Source organism: Triticum aestivum, chromosome 2B (genome assembly GCF_018294505.1).
Source record: "Triticum aestivum cultivar Chinese Spring chromosome 2B, IWGSC CS RefSeq v2.1, whole genome shotgun sequence".
Lineage (NCBI taxonomy): Eukaryota > Viridiplantae > Streptophyta > Magnoliopsida > Poales > Poaceae > Triticum > Triticum aestivum.
The window spans coordinates 678,816,423-678,838,868 of NC_057798.1; the positions used below are offsets into that span (position 1 = coordinate 678,816,423).

The following is a 22,446-nucleotide window of genomic DNA, read 5'->3' on the forward strand; positions in this document are numbered from 1 at the left end:
CGTAGTTTAGGTTTTTAGGTTGTTCATCGTCTTTGCTTCGGTGGCGATGATGACGACGCTGAATAAATATTTTTCGGATCCTTCCTTGACAAGGCCATCGGTCCTATGGTTGGGGATGGATTTGAAAACCAGTATGTTCAAGCAAGGATGGCGTGGCGGCGGCGGCATCCTCGTGGTGGACCTGTGTCCTCGGGCTCCGCCGTTGCGACGACGTTTGGTCCAGCGTTGGCGTGGAGCTTGGGAGGTAGTTCAGGAGCGGATGCAGATTGTGGTTTGCATCGACGACATCTGAAAGACGGAACATTTGCTGGGTTCGTGGTTCGTGGATGGTAGGTATGGTTTCCTCCTTCGGCGTCTTAGTCGTGGTGGGGTGCCAGATCTGGAGTTCGATGGCGTGTCCGGGGTGTTGCCCCGGTCTGATTCGTTCAACGGCAAGGGCTTCACTTTTAGTGAGCCACCTTGGAGGTCCGCAAAGCTTCATATCAGCGATGGAGCCGCGTCGAGCTCGGGTGAGGTGGTGATTCGTCATTCTTTTCTTCGGTGGCTGCTATGGTGGTGCCGGAGGCAGGTGACGGGCGTGGGTGTCAAGCTCAGAGATGTTCTACTATCTTTTTAGTTTTGTCTTGTCGGTCTTTATGTGACTTGTACTTTGTTATTTATGATATGAATGAGACACGTATTACCATGCAAAAAAAAAACTATACTTTTTTTTTTGACACGGGTGAAAACTATACTTGTTTCTTATTACTTCGCGTGGAGCCCAATCTAAATCTGTCTGGTGGGTTCGCACTCACACGCCCCAGCCCAGCCCAGCCCACCAACACGATGAAAAGTGTGACTATCCCCAGCCCAACATCAACATCGCCCAGAAACTCAGGGTTTCCTTCCTTCCTTCGACCTCCACGCCGCCGCACAACACGTAATAAAATCGTCAATTCTTCCCTGCAGCCGCCGCCGCCGCCTACCTTCTCCGGACGAACCGCCGACAGGGCCACCGCAGCGTCGTTGCCGGCCGTGCCTTCGGGGAGCAACCGCTCTGCCTGCGCCGGCGCTCACTCGCTGCGCCTCCGGTGGCCACTTCTTCTCCGACTCCGGCATAGGTAAAGCCACCGGGCCCCTTTCCCCTGGTAACAGTTCAACCAAGCATGCGTATGCTCCGTGTGCCCACACGCGTCCAACCGTGGTAACAGCTCGGCATGGCCTGCGTTCTGCGACCGTACAAGTTCCACGCTGTACATTGATTAGTAGTGCAAGCGAGCATGCATATGTAGTACGTATTTGTAAGAACACAAAATCTTTGTGGCGCTTGCTGGCCATTGGGTAAACAAATGACTTGCTGTCGATTAAGTATAGGGTCTCTTTTCGCCAAGCGATGCATTTTCTTTCTTTCTAGAAACGGTCTCTGGCACGCAAGTGTTCTCTGTTGGGTGATAAATCCAGATGTATGGGTACTTCATCAGCAATGTGAATGAATTATTGATATGTGACGCATCTGCGATGCTAACATTTGTGCTCGTTGTGATTCTGTTATCTAATAATTAGCGTTAATGTTTACATAGATTTAGCCCTCAAGTGCTGAAGCCCCAGCGTCTCACCCCATGGCGAAGAAGAGGAAGCGCAGCTCTGATGCTCCCGCCCCTGCTGCCGTAGAGAAGCCTGACGACTCTGCGCCAGAGCGTCCGGAACGCACCCTCTTCGGGTTCAAGGACTCGGCTGACGACCCTGCTTCTAAGGACGCAGGGCAGTTCTTCCGGAACAAGGAGAAGGTGCTCATTACGTGCTCCCGCCGCATCATTTACAGGTGAGTGTGTTACCCTCTCTGCTCGGAGTTCTGTGGTGGTGGTTGTTAGACCAATGCTTTTGTGGGGGTTGTTGATTGTTTTGCGGATTGGTTTGCGCTGTGCGTAGGTACCGGCATCTAATGCAGAACGTGGTGTCATTGCTGCCGCATGCCAAGAAGGACAGCAAGGTTGAGTCCAAGCAGAGTAAGGGCAGCGCGCTCAACGAGCTGGTCGAGCTCAGGAGCTGCTCCAGCTGCCTCTTTTTCGAGGTACTACACACGCACTATGCTCGCTGCTTGCTTGCTAGCTTGATGGAAATAGTTTACCTTTGACCAGCTCAAGGTTGCCTACTTTGATAGCAGAACTACATACTAGTAACATTAACAGTTGCTAAATCATACTGCATTTAACATGGAACAGGTTAGTCGTTTCTGGTGTGAAATCAACTTCAAAGTTAGCTCTGATCCGTATCATTGTTCTGGTGTGAACCTTACTGAGCTTTGTAATCCACACTGTCTGTTATGTGTTTCACAATGTTTAAAAGTTGTCAACTCCACGTTGTTTTACTATTGCTCCGAAATTAGACAATTTAAATATGCACTAGAGTTGCTAATTCTTATATTGAAGCATCTTCTGCGTGTATATTGCAGTGCAGAAAACAGAAAGATCTTTACCTTTGGATGGTCAAGTCCCCTGCAGGGCCATCGGTGAAATTTCTAGTCAATGCTGGTATACTCTCACACCAATAGTAGTTATTCAGTTGTTTTACTATGCACTGGATTATGTACTGTGTATTTTTATCGTGATGATTCGTCTACTAATGCCCAACCATCCTGTAACATTTACGTGCAGTTCACACCATGGAGGAACTGAAGCTCACCGGCAACCATCTGAAAGGGTCACGTCCTCTGCTAACATTTTCTTCAAATTTTGACCAGCAACCTCATTGGAAGCTCTTGAAGGAAATGATAACACAAGTACGTGATGATTTGGCTTGTTACATTATGCTGCATGTGTTATCAGCATTTTGAACAAAGCTGATATTGACCTGTATTTAAAAAAACTTCGGTTTTTGCAAGATCAATTTATTCGTATTTAGTTGGTGTCAAAAGATGTTAAACTTGATTTTTGATGCATGTTTACGGTAAAATCATATTTGTCCACACAGTAGTTACAGACTAGCATGTGGGTGTAATGCATCCACTATTGCTCTTTTTTATGTTTATAATAATATAGGCCTCTGAAGGAAGGATTCACACTTAATAACTCAGGCTATATTAGTATAGCAGAGGTGATAATATACTTTGATATAGTCAAATTAGTAATCCAGTGGAGACATGCTCTTCTTTTAATGATAGACTGTCAGAGCTAACTCATTGCCCGTTGCTGTAAATGCAGATTTTTGCTACTCCAAAAGATCATAGGAAGGCAAAACCTTTTCATGATCATGTTTTTGTGTTCTCCATTGTGGATGACCACATTTGGTTCAGAAATTACCAGGTGATGTCTTGGTCTTTAGAGTTTTGATTACGATGAACTTTCAATACTTAAAACCTGTCAAGTTATTAACACCATCTGAATTTTATCAAATGATATACTTGACAGATATCTGTACCCCACAATGAGATTGACAAAGTTGATAAAGGAGGCCTAGATAAAATGACACTTGTTGAGGTAAAAGTAGTGTGAGCTTATATCTTGATGGTTTATGTAACTTGTTTGCTAATCAATATTCTAATGAAATTGCTGTGTGTAGGTTGGCCCCAGGTTCTGTTTGAATCCAATAAAAATGTTTGGTGGTAGTTTTGGTGGCCCCACATTGTTCGAGAACCCATTCTATGTGTCTCCCAATCAGGTATAGCTTGCTTTCACAGGTTGATGTGGACTAAGTACATATATTTCAGACATCTTTGTAATGAAAATCTGGTCTTTCCTCTTCGGTCATCAAGGAATAGTTATATTATCTGTTTCTTGTGTTTCTTTGCTTGAAATAAAAGTTGAACTGAGAAAATTGACAAGTTGAATGATCTGTAGTGTCATGTTATTTCTTGGTACCACTGGTGCACAGTTAGCTTTATTGTGTTCTGGAATGTGATTTGATATCAAATATGGTATAGAGAGGAGCACATTTTTCATGAAATGACATGCATGTCGTGTTTGCACCAGTGGAACGGAACATTCAAATGCATGTCATCCATTATGTTTCTCTCAGATACAGTACTCCTTGTACACTACTACTCCATTCTGTTCTCGTTTTGTCGGACCTAACTAACTAATCATGTTTGATCTGCAAACCTAGAATAGATTAGTGTTATCGTCTGGTTGGTATCTTATTGTGGTTGTGGGGAAAAAAATTTACAGCTCACCAGGGTATGCATATTCATGTATGCTTCGACATGTACTGATCCACACCCGGGGGTTAATAACGGTTTTGTTGATTTGGACCGCCAGATCCGCGCGCTGGAGAAGCGGAAGAAGGCAGGCAAGTACGCGAAGAAGGTGAAGGCCAAGGTGAGGAGGAAGATGCACGAGATGGAGAACACCCTGGAGCCTGATGAGTTTGCTGATCTTTGGAAAGGGGAAGACTAGCTAGTGCGGGTGACTGTACCAATGAATTTGATCGTCAAACCAATGCATGCTGGCGGCTATCGCCAGGCACTGAATTTTGCACTATCATGTGGTAGTTCTTGTATGACAATCAAAGCATGTGTTAATTTATGTCAACAACTTGATTTTGTTCTTGCTCGTATCCTATTGCCTGTGCGTTTCACTTTCACCTTGTCTTGTGCCTGATATAGTTGCAAGCAAATGATCAAAGCTTCGGTACAACGATTGATATGATCTCACGGCGTTTTGCGCTTGGATCTGTTGGTAAGAGTGATATTTTGAGAAGATGTTTGCTGTGGCATTTCGTTCCTGCATGCTATACTACTGTGGTTTCGGATAATTCAAACTTAAATATACTTTGTACCTAAACATGGCCTGAATTCTCATTCCTTTTCTCTAAAGCTTCCAACCAAACAGGCAGTCCTCTGTTTTTCCTAATTTTCTTTTGATGAAGATCGCTACTGCAATTTGAAGTTGTTTACTCTAGTTTGATTGATGGGAGGAAGTGTGGGGATTTATTCAGCGTGTGAACTGGGCTGGCGCTAGTTTTTGTTTTTGTTTTTGATGGGGCGATGATGCGAAGGAGGGAAAGAAGGCATAGAGGTCTGAGAAGTTATGGCGGTGACGGAGAACAAGATCAAGCTTGAAAAGAAGAGGGTTGAGCTTGCTAACAAGGGTAGGGTTTGCGTGTGTGCGTTCATAGGGTGAGTTTATACGCGTGTATATGAGTGCTTGCATCTGTACTGTGTTCAAAAAAAAAGAGAGAGAAATTTACTCCACAAAAGAGGATTGCAACAACCATCAACGCCAGTGGCCAAGCTTCATGGGGCAAAGGGGGCTATTGCCCCCCCCCCCCCTACTCTTGTGTGTATCCCTAATTATTAGGCTTGAGTACCAAAGATTTCTCAGAGCTCATGTATAGTTTATGACAGCAGGACGTCCTCCCCGCCTAAACATCAAAATATGCAAGCTCGAGAGGAAGCACACTTACTCGCGGTGCTGCAATCCTTATCCACTTCACAACGAGCAACGCAGGCCACACACTCGGGTTCCAGGACCAAACAACACTCATGCACGATAGGTGACCTGTATTAAAAAACTTCTGTTTTTGCAAGATCAATTTATTCTTATTTACTTGGTATCAAAAGAGGTTTAAGCTGATTCTCGACACATGTTTACGATAAAACAATTTGTACACAATGTAGTTAAAGACTAGCATGTGGGTGTGATGCATCCACTATTGGTCTTCTGTTATGTTTATTATAATATAAATAACTCTTTGAAGGAAGGAGTCACCTTTAATAACTCAAGTTATATTCTAATGCAACACTTCGAAAAATAAATCAATCTTTTCTCAAGCCCGTGTGCCTATTTTTATAATAGATGTGATAATATACTTCGATAGGGTCAAATTAGTAACTCTATGGAGACATGCTCTTCTTTTAATAAAAGAATTCAGAGTTAACTCATTGCTCACTGCTGTACCTATAGATTTTCGCTACTCCAAAAAACCATCGGAAGGCCAAACCTTTTCATGATCATGTGTTTGTCTTCTTCATTGTGGATGGCCACATTTGGTTCAGAACAGGGGCGGAACCAGGATTTGGGTATAGGGGGGGCCAAGCAAAGTTGATAAACCAAAAAATTTATGTGCGAAAAAAACATACAATGTAATATCATATTAATGTGTCGTTTCAACGCAATAAAAATATAGTTAAATTTGTGTTAGTCTGAATTTCTCATGTAGTTGCCAATAAATTCAAATTATTAATAATTTCATCAAAAGATAACCTAATTTCTAAATATTTCCCTTTTCAATTTAGATTATCTTGCAATTCTGAACCAGTCATCTCCATTTGGACCGGGATTGGCAACTTGCACATTAGCCCAATTAACTATATCATTAGATTGGGAACCCAATACAACAGGCTTAAAAGTTAAATCAATCATTGTGATGTTTGTCGGCGCTTTTTCTTTTCATAACCCCTTGTTGAGTTTTGCGAATGCTTTTCATAACTGCTTGGCAGATCAAACTATCAAAAGAAATTTCAAAGCAACCACCGTCGTAGATCATCATTAGAATAAGTAAAGCTGGATATGGAATTCAGACTTGCATAGATGAGGGTTGAGAAAGAATAGCTGGCTGTTTTAATGATGCTAACCTTGACTAGTTGACTTGGACCGCTGGACAACTGGCGGGAGTAGTCTGCAAGATTGCTCATCACGGAGCCAGCGACGGTTGATTTAACCGGACTCAAATCTGATCGTTGGCCACCGAGGGCAGGAGGCAGCCACAGCCGCCAGCGCTTCGCCTCAAATCACGTCGGGGGTTAATCATTTTTTAGGGTAAATTAATAACGCCAGGGGCTACTAGTACTTTTTTGTTTAGAGAACCAGGGGCAGACGCCATGACCAAAGTGGGCTTTATTATGGGCGTTTATCTTTTGGAGATTTTACTGTATTAAGGGGGGCCGAGTACGTCCATTAATCCAGTTTTATCGCTAAATACTCCTAGGTGTTATAGAGATCGTCGATCGTTAGGGTGGGGCCAGCCCCTGCTAGCCCCCCCTTGGCTCCGCCACTAGTTCAGAAATTACCAGGTGAAGTATTGGTCTCTTGGATTTTGATTTCGATGAACTTTCAATACTTTGAACCTGTTAGGTTATTAGCATCATCTGCATTTTAGCAAATGATATACTACTTCTGTTCACTTTTATAAGACGTTCTAGACGTTTTAGACAGCTGAAATTGAACTATTTTGGGTATTGTCTTAAATGTCTAAACGGTCTTACAAAAGTGAACAGAGGGAGTAATTGACAGATTTCTGTACCCCACAATGAGATTGACAAAGTCGATAAAGGAGGCCTAGATAAAATGACACTTGTTAAGGTAAAAAGTAGTGTGAGCTTATATCTTGATAATTTGTATAACCTGTGGTTGCTAATCAATATTTTTATTAAATTACTGCGTGTAGGTTGGCCCCAGGTTCTGTTTGAACCCAATCAAAATATTTGGTGGTAGTTTCGGTGGCCCCACATTGTTTGAGAACCCATTCTACGTGTCTCCCAATCAGGTATTGCTTGCTTTCACAAGTTGATCTAGACTATACGGTACATATATTCCAAACATCTTAGTAACGAAAATCTGGGTTTAGCTCTTCCATCATCAAGGAATAGTTATATTATGCATTTCTTTTGTTTCTTTGGTTGTAACAAAAGTTGAGTGAGGAAACCGGCAAGTTGAATGATCTGTAATGCCACTATGCCAGGCCATTTTTTAGTAGCACTGGTGCAGAGTTAACTTTATTATGTTCTGGAATGGCATTTGATATCAAATATGGTATAACGAGGAGCACAATTTTGCATGAAGTAACCGAGGATCACAATATTTGGAGAAGATGTTTGCTATGCCTACATGTCACTATAATACTGTGCTTTTCGGACACTTCGGTTTCCTGTAGGCCGAACGGAACATTCAGAATGGATGGGTTCTTAGTGCGTGGCATCCTGTTGTTTTTGGACACCAGTGGATCGGAACATTCAGTGAAGTAGTTTGTCCAGGAGTATCGTATGTGAAGTAGTTTCGTTCAGTGCAATCCATCCACTATATTTCTTTCAGATACAGCACTCCTTGTACATTACTGCTCCATTCTGTTCTCGGTTTTGTTGGACCTAAGTAACTCGTCGGCCTTAAAAGTATTTTAGTGTCATGCATGCATAGTCTGGTACTCCCTCCGTTCCTAAATATAAGTCTTTCTAGAGATTCTAACAAATGACTACATACGGAGCAAAATGAGTGAATCTACACTCTAAAATATGTCTATATACATCCGTATGTTGTAGTCCATTTGAAATGTCTAAAAAGACTTATACAGTATTTAGGAACGGAGGGAGTAGTATAGTATCTTTGTGGTTCTGGGGAAAAGGATTTACTTCTCACCAGGATTTTGATGGCATCCTGTATTTAATTCTGTTGCAATAAAGCGTTTCCCGCCATGTAGTGATCCACATTTTCTAACGAGGGTTTTGTTGATTTGGAGCACCAGATCCGCGCACTGGAGAAGCGGAAGAAGGCAGGCAAGTACGCCAAGAAGGTGAAGGCCAAGGTGAGGAGGAAGATGCACGAGATGGAGAACACCCTGGAGCCCGATGAGTTTGCTGATCTCTGGAAAGGGGAAGACTAACTAGAGCGACTGTACCAATGAATTTGTTCGTCAAACCAGTGCTGGCTGGCTGTCGCCAAGCACTGAGTTTTGCTTACTATTATGTGGTCGTTCTTGTATGACAATCAAAGCATGTGTTTATTATGTAAACAACTGGATTTCGATCTTGCTCATGTCCATATCGCCTTCCTACTGGCTGTGTGTTTCACCTTGTCTTTTGCCTCTGATATAGTTGCAAGCAAATGAGCAAAGTCGCCGTAAAAACCATTGACACGGTCTCATGTCATTTTACCCTTGGATCTGTTGGAAAGAGTAATATTTTACCCTTAGATGTTTGCTGTGGCATTTCGTGCCTGCATGTTATAATACTGTGTTTTTCGGATACTTCTTTCGTGTCTAAGCATGGCCCGAATTCTAAGTCTCCAACCAAACAGGATGTAGGAGTCCGTATATCTGATAGTATTTCAAAAGAAAAATGAAAGAAAAAGAGAGTGCTATTAGGACACCACTACTGTAATTTCAGCTTTGTTTGGCCAACGAACGTCTCAGGCGGGCAAAGCGGCCTCGCCGCCCGTCCGCGCCTTGCAGACGCAGCACTCTGCCGCTCCACCTTGACCCCCCATGGCCGCGGCGCGCCGGCCGTCGAGGTAGTGCTGGTAGACGTAGGAGAGGAACCCCCAGACGGCCATGAGCATGGCGACGGCCTTGATCCCCGTCATTCTGTCCCCGAATAGCACCACCGCGAACACCGGCACCAGCGGCAGCGACACGGTGCCCGTCACGTTGGCGAACAGCGACGACACCCTCGTGATCAGCCGCAGCGTCGCCACCGACATGGCCTGCCACGACACCGCCGTCCCCACCAGCGTCGCCACGTACCTCGCCCGCCCGTCCTCGAACGCCGCCATCTCCCCCGGGATCATCCGCCACTCCCCCGACGCCAGCAGCCCGCACACCGCCACCGTGGCCGCCACGAAGTTGGTGCACATCTGCACCCGCAGCACCCACCGGAGCGTCCTCCCCCGGATCGCCTTCTCGAAGGTGACCTCGATGAGGGACAGGATGAGCGCGAACACGGCGGAGGCCGACAGCGTGAGGATGAACCCCAGCGTGTACTTGCCGCGCGGCAGGTCGGCGGCGGAGGTGCCGTCGGAGGAGGAGCCGACGCCGAGCAGCGCGGCCGAGAAGGTGAGGACCACAACGGAGTTGGCGATGAGCGCCGTGAAGCGCTGCGCGTTGATGAGGCGGGAGGTGACGGAGTTGAAGGCGAGCTGCGTGGCGGCCACCAGCGCGAAGGTGGACACCGGCAGGTACTGCAGCGCGTACGAGTACATGAGGTTGTCGAAGCCGATGAGGGTGCCGAGCCCGAGGTAGATGGGCACCATCTTGGCCGCCGCCGGCCGGGGCTCGCCGGCGGGGTCGCGCGGCGTGAGGAGCAGGAGGATGGCCAGCAGGGGCGAGCCGCCGGATATCGTGAGCGTGGCCATCCACTTGCTGTTGCCGCCGGAGTTGTAGTAGTAGCGGCCCAGCAGGGTGCCCACGGTCTGCCCGCAGAGCACCACGAGCATGTCCAGCAGCACCATCAGCCACCACCTGACGCCGCGTGTTCCCGTCCCCGGCCGTCGTTGACGCTCGGCGGCATTCGGTGCCCCACTGTTCTCGCCATGGCCGGATTTTTTAGCAAGTGCATCAGTAAAGCCCAGTTTATTTTTGCAGAAGAAACTGAAACTGAATACTGATTGTAGGCCAGGGCTGCAGTGTTTCTGCTTTGCTTCCATTCCAAGTTCCAACTACTGATTTATAAGAAACAACTTGTGAATCCAATCACATGAAGATAAGATGGCCGGTATGGTATGGGTGCTCTGTATTTAGTTCCATTCTCCAATGATTTGCTTGTCTCCAATCAAATATATGAAAGCTACATGCATGATGTGCAGATGCAATGAGTGAAGTAGTTCCTTTTTCGATTTTTTCTCTTGGCGGAAATATTTAGGCCGCGGATATTTTGAAGAAGGTGAAGAAATTACATCTCGATGCCTGCTGTTAGTTGGTAAGTTACTGTGAAATTGCGTTGCTAGCTAAGCTAAGCTAGTTGAGGGCCGCGCCCACGACCAGCGCAAGAACAGGCCATGCTGGACTTCCATGACGACCCATCTCTGCCGGTCCATTTTCTTCAGAAAAAAAATGATCAGCTGCGAGAACTTGGAACGTGCGCAGCCACTGATATAAACATCAAGAAAACAACCACCGGAACTGATCGAAACCACATAAAATTACATACTCCCTCCATCCACATATATAGGGCCTAATACGTTTTTTGAGATAACCTTTGACAATGGGTTAGCACGATAATATATGACATGCATGTTACACAAAGCATACCATCGAATTCGTATGTGAAAGGAGTTTCTAATGATATAATTTTTGTATCATATATCTCATATACTAATAATATTATCATTGGTCAAAGGCTACCTCGGAAAATGTATAGGCCCTATATATATGGATGGAGGGAGTAATCACGCTTGAGGAACGCAAGCGGAGGAAGTTTACCTCTGATCTGGAGCTGGATTTCCTGAGGACTCGACATGTTGCTCCAAGAACAGAATGAGATGGTGTATGTAATCTGCTGGCCGTTCACCTGTTGTTCTTCTTCCTTCACACCCCTCGGCCCTCGCTAAGTGAGTGCTACGAGCGATGGACCCCTGGCTTCTTAGCAGCATATATATTGACCAGGTCACAGAATTGTTTTCAATTGTTTGATGCCAGTGAGCGCACATCCATTTCCACCATGATTGGGTGATATTTCTTTTTATCCACGGTGGAGGACCCCACGCCAACGTGGTAAACAACTTTGGTCTACATGCTTGGAACTCATGGCCCCACATCTCACTCAAGCCTGTCATGCGCCGTCCAGATGATGCATGATTGAGGTGCATTAGTTCCAGCTTGACTAAGGCACACACGTGATAGACTTTTATTGAAACGGGGCTAGAATATTTGTCTTGTAGTACCATGAAAAAACAAGAGAATTGCCTAATTAATTCAGTGGAATCGGATAAAAACTGCTACAAATGCCACAAAGGCGCACCACCTGTCAATCTGGGTATCAGTACAAATGAAAATCCTACACCTACGAAAAGCATACGTAAGTTTACGAAACCTTCCAACTAAACCAAACATCACAACTAGGTCTATTCATCTCAGGCCCGGCCCTGTCGGCCCACCCAGGCCCGGCCCTAAAATCCAGGGCCTAGGCCCGATGGGCTTGCTCGTGGGCCTAAGTTTTGAGCCCACCAGCAGGGCCTGGATGGGCTTGGGCTTGGCATATTGGCATTTTAAGGAAGAGGCCCAGCCCATGGCCCTAAGCCCTAAGGGCTTTTGAGGGCTTTTTACCAGATGCGCTGGGTTTGGGCTTGAAAAGTAGGCCCGATGGTAGGGCCTGGGCCTCAGTTTTTTGCCGTGGGCTTTTTTAGGCCCGACCCAAACCTGGCCCGGCCCGACCCATGGCCAGATATAATCACAACCCCCCCCTCCCCCCCCGGCGAATTTCAGGTGGGTGGGCCTCTCCCACCCGTAAACACCAATACTGATCGTGGGTGTTGGTTATTACGTAAGATACGTAGCTATTTTTTCGTAAGTCTTGCATTGCTCTGAGTACAAAACCCACCCACATTGTTCAAGAGATGACCTTCATCGTTGTTGAATGCAAGCATCAGCGTCCACTACTAAAAAATGCTTATAGATGGAAGTTTAACAGTAGCGCCTGTTTAAGCACCCACGCTACTGGTATGTACCAGTGGCGCCTGGTACAAAACACGCTACTACTACTAAATAACAGCAGCGTTTGTTAGCTTGGGCCGCGCTGCTGTTACGTGGGCCGCAGGGCAAAAACGGTAGTCCACTTACCTGTAGCGTTTGTTTCGAACGGGCGCTACAGCTGGTGGGCTTAGCAGTAGCGCCGGCCTTTACCCAGCGCTACTATTATAGGAAAAGAAAACTGGCCCGCGCGCTGCCCCCCTCCCCCCCGCACCATCCCTCACTCTCACATCGATCCCCTTCGCCCGACGACGCCGTCGCGGTTAGGGTTCCTCCCCAGCCGCCTCACCCCCGCCGACGACACCGTGCGCCGCCACCACGCGCTGCCGCCTCTCGCCTCCTCCGATGCTCCAGCCCCGTAAGTCCCCCTCGATCTCCTCCTCCCTGCGTGCGCCACCACTAGGTTCCGATCGATTCGCCGCGACGGTTCACCAAGTTTTGGGATTTCGCGTGGGGAAAAGGGATTTAGGGATTGGGGGAGAGAGTAGAGAGAGGAGTTAGGTGAGATAAGTAGAGGCTTGTTGGGCATGGTGGGGAACAGGCGGCGGGAGCTGCAAGAGAGGGACAGGAGGCGGCGGGAGCTGCTGGATAGCACGCGGCGGGAGGAGCAGCAGCGGGAGAGCAGTGAGGCGGCGGTGGCGGCCGCCATGGCGTCGGCGGGCAAGCAGAGGCCCAGGGAGAAGGGGAAGGGAAGGAGCAGGAGAATGGCGGAGAGGGCGGCAAGTTAGGTTTTTCTTGCTGTGGAAACATAGTCACAGACGCCTAAGGCCTAACCAACTGCACCGATGGCCAGAGCGGTTGATGCAAAGGGAAGCATGCACTTGTAGTCTTGTTTCATTGCCTTTTAGGAGTAGGATGAGGTTAGCTGGTGACGACATCGATCCAGCAGCACCCGGCCGTTAATGGAATGATCGACCCAAATCGCTATCCATCTGATGTTGTTAGTGAGCCCATTTTTGATAAATTTCAGAAAAAGAAAACACAGAGAGACAGAGAGTTGTATCTGATCTAAAAGGGGTGTGTTTTCCTTTTATAGTTTTAATTACTATGTATCTGGTGCCAAAGGTGGAATGGATGTTTACTTATTGTGTTTTGTGAATCTTGTGTCGTGCTCTTTTGAAAGATTCTAAGCTGGTTCTAATTTTGGATGTGGGAATAGATAAAGTGTTCCCCTGGATTCAGTGGCGGACCCAGGAATTGTTGACGCCCCAGGCGAACAACTAATGGCTAAAAACTACCCAGAAAAAACTTCAATTTCAAGGCATACAAGAATCAATCTATGTTTTGCATAACTAATAAGAAACCAAACATGATGTTCAATGGCAGCATTTGTTCCATGATGGTCAACTAATAAAGCAAGACAAATCAAAAGACAATATGTGGCATAGATAAACGATACAGAAGTTTGATACCAAATCAAATGATTGGTTGATCTGAGCCTCCCATGACTACATCTTCAATAGCAGACATCGCTAAACCTTCAATCATCAATTTTGAAATGTGAATCAGTGCATAATATAGCAGGCAAAACTAATTAACGATAGATGCAAAATGTGAAAACTTACGTGTAGGACGAGGCAAAACACCTTTACGTGTGCGATAACCTTGAAATCGCTCAATGATTTTGGATTCTTCTATAGTAACAAATACATCTCTCTCAATGTAACATACCATTCTATGATTCATCCAATCATCACCCATTTTGTTCCTCAATCCGGTCTTGATAATGCTCATTGCTGAGAATGCCCTTTCCACGGTTGCGGTTGCAACAGCTAAAATCAATGCTAACTCAACCAGACGGTAAACTAAAGGAAAAGTTGTGTGCATATCACTTTTAACCATATTCATGGCAAGATGACCAAGATCATTGCAATTCATCAAATGTGGATCACCTCTTGCTTCCCGAATGAATGAGTCTAGTTTGAGCTGAAGGACCGGTTTCTGCGGCTTCGGTGGTTCGAACTTGAAAAAAAGAATTCAATGTCTTGTTTCTTTTGCTCATCTTGAGCTCCTGTAAAATTTTAGAGAAACAAAAATTTCTCAATGTCAAAATTGGTTTCTACATGACACATCTAACAAACAGAGAAACAGTGGCATCTAGCAACTAAAATCATCATCATCATCCAATCGAATACTGACAAGACAATGGCATCTATAAACAAAAACAGGGCATCAAGCCATCAAAACAGGGCATCAACCTCGCTGGACGCCGGGCCGGGCAGCCTGCAGACTGAATCCTCGCGCGGTCGCGTCCTATCCGGGTTCGCTGCCTCGCGCCCTCGCCGCCTCGCCGGACGCCGACCACGGACTCCCGCAGGCCCGCAGCGCCGCAGCGGCAGCGTCACACTCGGGTGGGGCCGTGGGGGAGGGGGGCGGGCGCTGAAACGGGGGCGCTGGAAGGGGGGATCCAGGCGGATGGAGGCAAGAACCTGACTGGCGACACCGCGACGGCGAGCGGCGACGGGCGACGGCGAGCGGCGACGGGCGACGGCTTAGGGTTGCGGCCTTGCGGGAGAGCGTCTCGCTGTCGAGTTCGTGCGGCCGTGCGGGTGAGTTAGCCTGGGGCGGCCTGCCGGCTGGGCCTGTTCGCCTGGGCTGCCTGGGCTTGGACCTGGGCTGCGCCCCAGGCCAAAGTTTTTTTTTTCTAAATATAGGCCTACGATTTTTTCCACGCCCCAGGCAATGGCCTGGGCTGCCTGGGGCCCAAATCCGCCCATGCCTGGATTGATCCACTTAGTTCAGTTGTCCTTGATGATGATGGAAGTGTTTTTACCCTTGTGTCAGGGCTGGGAGTTGTCCTTGATGAGGATGGAAGAGTTATTGCTCTGCTTTGCCATGCTTGCAGAGATAATGCATAATTGATCTTTGTGTAAATAAATGGTATTTTATCTATTGATGATCTTATTGCTGCCTTATAGCTGCCTCGATTAATATGTGAATAAATGGTATTTTATCTACCAATAATGCAGAATTAGGTTGTTTTTGAACTACTTTTGTTTGTCTGCTTGCGCAATAATGGCAACATGCCATTTATCTTATTATTAGGCTCTGTTTGGGTTACATGATCTCTATTCGGTTATTGTCTGAACTGAACTATAATTTAGTTGTTATTTTGCTTGCCATCTGAACCTGATGTGTATTCTCTATGATGTGAACCTGATGTGTATATTATTCAAAACCTGATGTGTAGTGAAAACTTTATGTTTACTTTTTGGATCGTTAATCCTTTAATCATATTGCTTTAGGGAAATGGCGCCACCACACCACCACGTCGACGGTGCAAGTCAAGGTGCGCCAGCAGCCTTGCAACTGGCACGCTGTTCGACATCTACTTCCAGTATAGTTTTCTTCATGCGGCGGTAATAAATTATATGAAACTAGTAACCACTATTTTGTTTTTAGTGTTATTGGCATTAATGCATCGTGTATATATCATTTTGCTTTTTGTACACAGATCGTCCAATGCAATGTGAGGTCGGAATTCAATAAGATGACCGGAGACTCTGTAACCTTTGAGGCTCCTGGGGGCCCCTACACTATGGAGGTCGAGAAAGGACGAAATATGACGCAGGTGGGAGGAGATGGATGGGTCCGTTTCAAAGCCCACATGCATACCATCGATGGTGAGTTGATCAGCTTCTCCTTCAGAGCAGAAACACCCAAGCTGACCGTCATTTGTGTCAACAAAGCGGAAGATGATGAAGATGATGAGGATGATGACGACCCACTTGATGAAGCCATCGTAGCTCAAAGAATGAGGTTGAGCGAGGAGGAGGTGTGCAACCTATGGGACATAATTCCGCCACGTGCTGACTTCGTAGGGGTGCCATTCGTGACCCGCCTGACAAGTACCATGGTTGATCGGCATGTCATGTATGTTGCATTTACTGTAGGAATTTGATGATATGCTTTATTATTATACTTAGTGTAGAGTCCGATGATATATATGCTTAGTGAGTCCGATGATATATATGCTTAGTGAATCCGATGATATATATGCTTCGTGTAGAATCCAAAGAACTGTTAATAGTGTAGAATCCATATATACTTATTAGTAGAATTCATGCTTAGTAGAAATGTAGTACTATATTTTGATAGTGTAGAATGCGTGGGGCTACTTATTAATTGATATGTTTTTCTTATTCAGAAATTGCCAAAGAGCCTATCTGAAAGTTGTGGTATCAAGCCTGATGAAGAAGGCTTGCTGGAATACGCCTCACCGCGAGGGGCTCCGTCACCACCTGTGCGTACGGCATGGACATGGACGGTCACACACACACTTCAACCCGGTTGGGTGGAAGAGCTTCCTCGTCGGCAAGAATCTTCATGTTGGACAGATCATCCTAATTACTATCAGGAATACCCACCGCCAAGGCTTGAGGATGATGATCGTCATTGTTATCATCTAGAACTACATATGCATGTATGTGGCTGCTGAACCATATATATGCTAGTATGACTACCTAATAGACTTATCAACTATGATCTATCCATGCAATGTTGACTACTATATATGAGTTTGTGAGATTGTGTGGCTATATTAAATGTGGTATTATCGTTAATATTTGTGAGATGGTTCTATGAACTTAGTTTATTTGCACTGGACTTGTCTTGATTTCCATGAATATTGCATCTGACTTTTTTTTTATTTTTAATTTCTATTTACCTAGTTGTAGCGTGGGGAGAAAATAGGGCGCTACTACTACCTGATGATAGTAGTAGCGTTGGTATAGAAAGAGGCGCAACTACTAAGTATTTTAGCTGCAGTGCTTGTTTAGAAACGTGCTACGGTTAAATAATAGCTGTAGCGCCCTAGCAGTAGCGCGGGTGCCCGTGCTACTGGTATATAAAAAACCAGCACCACTAGTAAGGTTTTCTCTAGTAGTGGTCATCACTCTTCTCCAAGGGAGCGACTCCGAGTTCACTGCAAACAATTCCGACTTTGAAGACGATCACATGTGGAAGAAATATGCATGATTTGCACGAACCAAGCTAGCTAGACCTCCTCGAAGACCACCAATCAGCTGTCAACGTCACCGCCTAGGCTCCATCAAGGCAACTCCGACTCCATGATGACACATCGAGACAAAGAGAAACCTACGGGACACGTCAAACATAGTCGACTACCAGAGCCCTGCCGTGACCCTACACAACCCGCAATCATTATGGATGCCAAATCACAAGCCACACCGGATAAAGGTGACTCATAAATGATGTGAAGCAAGCCATTGCCAGTCCCATCCCCGCCCGCTCCAAGACGATGCCTTCAAGAAAGCGGTGCACAATACCACCAATACCTGCTCCACGGGAGGTTTCCCTCGGAGTCAAGGAGACATAGTTGACGGACCTCCCTTGAGTCCGAAAAACACCTCATATAGTTTAGTGAGGGTCATATATAACCGGTAGGGTGGAGATACTAAAGTTCGCTGCTGATATTAGTCGAAACTAGCACAATCATACCACTAAGGCACTAACCCTCGCTAGGCCTATTATCGGAAGGAGAACAAGGGTTCTAATGTCTCCCTCCACATTGATACTGTCTCCACCAAGTACCTTTGGATTTTTTTTCTATATTAAGATTAAATTCTTATTATAGAAGTATGCTTCGTGACAAATCTAATAATGATAGTATTTTTTACTTCACCAATCTATACATTTTCTTACGTTCAAGTATTCAGAATTAGAAAAGTTTGACTATGCATCGCAAGAAGTCATGTATTTATGGACAGGCGTGTTGTTTAACACTATAGTTGTCGACCATGTGCAGATAGATACACAATAAACCAACCAGTATCAGTCAATTCTCCCTGAAATCTTGATCTACAATTTTCTCTAACCCTGAAATCGACACGTACTGCTCCCATGATGATGATGATGATGGTGAAAGCTTAGGACTAGTCTCATGTTGCGCATCAAAATCATCAAATCGTTGTACTAGGAGTAGCAATCAAACATGGCTGAAAAGAGGTTCTTTGACAAGTTCACATCTCTCCTGTTTGCAGAGTTTTTTTAGGCCTACAAAAACGTCTAATACTCCCTCCAAGTAGTACTCTTCATAAGATTTCAGCTAAGATCCAAAAGTAAGCTACAGTTTCTACCTGTCAGTGTGATTCCAACCCCAGAAGTGCTATCTGGCACGCACCATTGTCGCATCACGCCGGCTATATTATTTACACAAACATCTTGGCACGTTTTGACCAATTGTGTAGGTATCTTTGACAAGATTATGTGACAACAGCGAGTAGTAGAATCGTTCAAAGATTCAAGAATCGCTCGGCGTGGGCCATTTGACGCCAGTGTCGCGTCCTCCAAAGGGTGCGTGAGAATGCATCTAATCATGCACAAACGGACACGCAGATCCTGCATGACATGTGACTTGTGCGTTGAAAATTAACCCAACGTGATTTATTTTCTTGTTTGTTTTCAGTAACCGGAGGTGTCGTTTCACTCAGAAGATGAAATCTAATTGTGCACTTGTGACACCAGTATCCCATTTAGCATTTTTTAAGAAGTCATTTATCCCTGTAAACATTTTCATTAATCAATAAAATTTGTGGAGTTTTTCACTAAGAAAGCAAAAAAAAAACCATGAATAGACCAGCGATATTCTTCAGGAAGGGGGGTAGTCGGCACTGGCGTGCCACACAATTTTAGTATGACAAGGGTGGATAGGATCATTCATTGTGCCTGCGAAAGCGGACCATGCGGAGGCCCTCCACACGTGGGTTGTGGGGAGACATGATCCAATTGACAGTGGGCCGGGTGGACTGTCCAGACTCCACTAAGGCTCCCCCTAATTTGAGGAGGGTATGTGGGATTTCGGACGTCCTGGCCACTGATTTGGTGATTGGCGTTAGATGACTAAAAGTGTTTGAACCGTTTGATCCGAACTTGGAGTCTTTAAAATGTAAAGTGGACATTTTGTCATGAACCTTTGCAATTACTTGTTCGGATTTTACATATTGATCATTTTGCATCATGTCGGCCACCAGTGCTTCAACTAGGCCACCGGTGCTCGAAATGGCAGTCACCTGACGTGCGACCACGGCGAGGCATGCTGGAATCAACCGCCAGCGATGCTGCAACCGCGACAACCATGTGCGGGAGCCATGCCCCGACGATGCTGGGACTGACAATCAGCGATGTTGGACCACGCCTGTCGATGCTGTGACTGACAGAGAGGGATGATGGAAGTGGCGACACCAAAAGCTATGACCGGTTTGACAACAATGCTGCAACCACGTGCTGGAAACCACGACGCCCATCGTTGTCAATGCTGAAACCGGCAGCACCAAAGCTGAAACCAACAACGGCCATTGTTGCGATGGGCGAAAGCATGGTCTGCGTTGTCGCCGCTGATTTGATGAAACTGGGTAGCTAGCGATGGTGCGGTGACGGGCGTCATGACTCGTAATGTTGCAACCCGGATGCACAATTGTTATGACCGGCAGCGGGTTGCGTTGGCGACGAGGAGGAGTGCTTGCGACGGACGACGGCGACGGGAGAGGGAGGTGCGAGCTGCCAGCGGAGGTCGGAAAGGGCCATCATGCGGCTGTGCGTTCTCCGTGTGCTGTCGAATCAACGGCTCTCTAGGCTCCGATCTGGCGCTTGCGCCGGTCGACCGGCGCCTAGGTCGCTCTCGAGTCTCCACCAAACGATCAACGGCTCAAGTGCTCAACGCTGGCGCCGTTTGGATTCCTTTTCTCCAAGGGCCCGGGAAAATTGACTCATGGCAGAAGCGTTGCTCAACGGTGCCGAGTTAAGTCAAGCTAATGTTGACTGCAGATTTAGATCCGCGCTAGCTAGCGCCATTGTTGCTACTATTGCCTGCCTTATTTTTATTCAATCGACGAAGGCGATGCAAATAGGATCATAGTATTCCCCGGTCCCAATTGTCATCTTGTCGCGTATCCTTTTCAGGGCTTCGGGTTTTCAGGATACGGAGAACACTGTCTGTGCACATCCTCGTGACACAGATCGATCGACATGGGCGATGCTGGGGAAATTCGTATGCAGATCGCAGGTCCCTCTCGTTCTCCATCTTGAATTCTCGATACCGGAATCTTGTTGTGCTGACCAAATTGCAGGCTGGATCGATTATAACCGGACTAATCGGCCGGCGATGCATGCAGGTACAGGAGGCGTAGCTAACAATGGCACGTCTCCGGCAACCGCGGCGCCGCCGACGATGTCGGAACGCGTACAATGGTGGGCGGTGGTGCTCGTCAACATCGTGTTCCTCCTCGGCGGGCAGAGCGTTGCGAGCTTCCTCGGCAGGATCTACTACGACCAGGGGGGCGGCAGCTTGTGGATGGCCACGGTGGTTCAGTCCTGCGGCACGCCGCTCGCCATCCCGCTGCTCCTCTACTTCCGGCGTCGCCCTAGGTCCACCGCGGTGACGCGGCCGCCGCTCCTCAAGATCTCGGCCATCTACGCCGGCCTGGGGGTCCTCCTCGCCGCCGACAACCTGATGTACTCCTACGCGCTCCTCTACCTGTCGCTGTCGACCTACTCGCTCATCTGCGCGACGCAGCTCTCCTTCAACGCCGTCTTCTCCTACTTCCTCAACAAGGAGAAGTTCACCGCGCTCATCCTCAACTCCGTCGTGCTGCTCACCTTCTCCGCGGCGCTCGTCGGCGTGAGCCACGGCTCGGACGGGACCAACAGCAGCGTCCCGGAGGGGAAGTTCCCGCTGGGGTTCGCGCTGACGCTGACGGCGTCGGCGCTCTTCTCCCTGATCCTGTCCCTGATGCAGCTCACCTTCGACAAGGTGCTCAAGAGCGACACCTTCTACGACGTGGTGGAGATGCAGTTCTGGAGCAACACCGCCGCGGCCGTGGTATCGGTAGCCGGGCTGTTCATCTCCGGCGAGTGGAGCTCCCTGGACGGCGAGATGGACGGGTATAAGAAGGGCAAGGTGGCCTACGGGATGACGCTGGCGTGGACGGCCATATCGTGGCAGCTGGCCACCGTGGGCATGATGGGGCTCGTCGCGGCGGTGTCGTCGCTCTTCACCAACGTGATCAGCACCGTGGGGTTGCCGCTGTCGCCCATCGTCGCCGTGATCTTCTTCGGCGACCAGATGGACGGGGTGAAGGTGCTGGCGATGCTCATAGGGGTCTGGGGGTTCTTGTCCTACATCTACCAGCACTACCTTGATGATGCCAAGGTTAAGAAGATACTAGCTGAGCGATTAGCCGACGACGACGAACACCAGACTGTTAAACTCAATACAGAGTGAATAGAATACGCAAGACTTAGACTGTGCTCACCCCGTTCTTAGTAAAACTTTGTTCATCCCTGTGTGGATTTTAGTATTTTACTGAATCATGTTGCAATACGCAAACACCTTTTTACCGGAGCCGGGATGTACCGTCATAGCATCCACCGTTCAGCTGCCTTATTGTCTGTGTCTAATAGGCCCCATTCATATGTATAATCATGTATTATGACAGGTAATCTTTTGTATATAGTCAAATCTATGTCAGATCAATAAGACCCATGGCAGAAAATGCAGTACTTTTTGTAGTGGGATGTACGTATGCATGGGGCATCTCTCCTCTCTCTCTCTCAAACAGATCCATGCATTTTATTTTTGTTTACATTTTTAGAAGGCCAATATTTTTTACAGTAATGTTATGCTATTTAAAAATTTCAAATATTCAAATTCCTAAACATAATATCTTTAGAATAAGACCAGTCTTGAATATATTTAAACTAGTTTAAATTTTACTATTTCTTTTTTTGGAGGGTTAATTTCTACTATTTCAATCATATCAAAATATTAATTTCACTAATTTCAAATTACAATTTTCGAAAATTTGATATCAGTTATTGATATGATTGAAACCACTTTTCTGAATATGGTTTTCTTTGTGAGTTTCATATTCCAGCTTGTTAAACTGTTTCTCCAAAGGAGTGACTGTAATGTGTTTTTCTGAAACTAGTGAAATCTATTTTTAATGAGTGTAATCAGTTTTTTGAAACAAGTGAAATATAATATTTCAATTGCCCGATTGTAATGTGTTTTCTGAAATGAGTGAATTAAGCTATTTGAAAAAAATGAAATGTTTTTTT

At 46.5% G+C, this 22,446-nt stretch overlaps 3 protein-coding genes across 7 annotated transcripts; 2 read left to right on the forward strand and 1 right to left on the reverse strand.

Moving 5' to 3' along the window:
- The first annotated feature begins 866 nt into the window (after positions 1-866).
- On the forward strand, positions 867-8,586 carry LOC123046671 (ribosome biogenesis protein BRX1 homolog 2). Of its 3 annotated transcripts, XM_044470077.1 has the most exons (9): positions 867-1,100; positions 1,560-1,801; positions 1,909-2,050; positions 2,432-2,510; positions 2,634-2,758; positions 3,180-3,281; positions 3,387-3,455; positions 3,538-3,636; positions 4,233-4,551. In XM_044470077.1, the coding sequence occupies exons 2-9, from the start codon at positions 1,599-1,601 to the stop codon at positions 4,368-4,370; spliced, it is 957 nt and encodes a 318-aa protein (XP_044326012.1). In that variant the 5' UTR covers positions 867-1,100; positions 1,560-1,598; the 3' UTR covers positions 4,371-4,551. The 3 variants fall into 3 exon arrangements, with proteins under 3 accessions (XP_044326012.1, XP_044326013.1, XP_044326014.1); XM_044470078.1 differs by lacking the exons at positions 867-1,100; positions 4,233-4,551 and adding an exon at positions 8,434-8,586; XM_044470079.1 differs by lacking the exons at positions 867-1,100; positions 3,538-3,636; positions 4,233-4,551 and adding exons at positions 7,363-7,461; positions 8,434-8,586.
- A 404-nt stretch (positions 8,587-8,990) lies between these two features.
- Positions 8,991-11,239, reverse strand: LOC123046670 (probable purine permease 11). Of its 2 annotated transcripts, XM_044470076.1 has the most exons (2): positions 11,104-11,239; positions 8,991-10,203 (listed from the first exon to the last, which is right to left on the reverse strand). In XM_044470076.1, exon 2 carries the CDS (start codon positions 10,131-10,133, stop codon positions 9,096-9,098), a length of 1,038 nt encoding a protein of 345 aa, XP_044326011.1. In that variant the 5' UTR covers positions 10,134-10,203; positions 11,104-11,239; the 3' UTR covers positions 8,991-9,095. The 2 variants fall into 2 exon arrangements, with proteins under 2 accessions (XP_044326011.1, XP_044326010.1); XM_044470075.1 differs by lacking the exon at positions 11,104-11,239 and having other exon boundaries at positions 8,991-10,971.
- Positions 11,240-20,083: 8,844 nt separating this feature from the next.
- LOC123042035 (probable purine permease 11) lies at positions 20,084-21,730 on the forward strand. 2 transcript variants are annotated; one of them, XM_044464565.1, is made up of 3 exons: positions 20,084-20,127; positions 20,290-20,392; positions 20,502-21,730. In XM_044464565.1, the coding sequence occupies exons 2-3, from the start codon at positions 20,356-20,358 to the stop codon at positions 21,608-21,610; spliced, it is 1,146 nt and encodes a 381-aa protein (XP_044320500.1). In that variant the 5' UTR covers positions 20,084-20,127; positions 20,290-20,355; the 3' UTR covers positions 21,611-21,730. The 2 variants fall into 2 exon arrangements, with proteins under 2 accessions (XP_044320500.1, XP_044320499.1); XM_044464564.1 differs by lacking the exon at positions 20,084-20,127 and having other exon boundaries at positions 20,134-20,392.
- Positions 21,731-22,446: the final 716 nt, after the last annotated feature.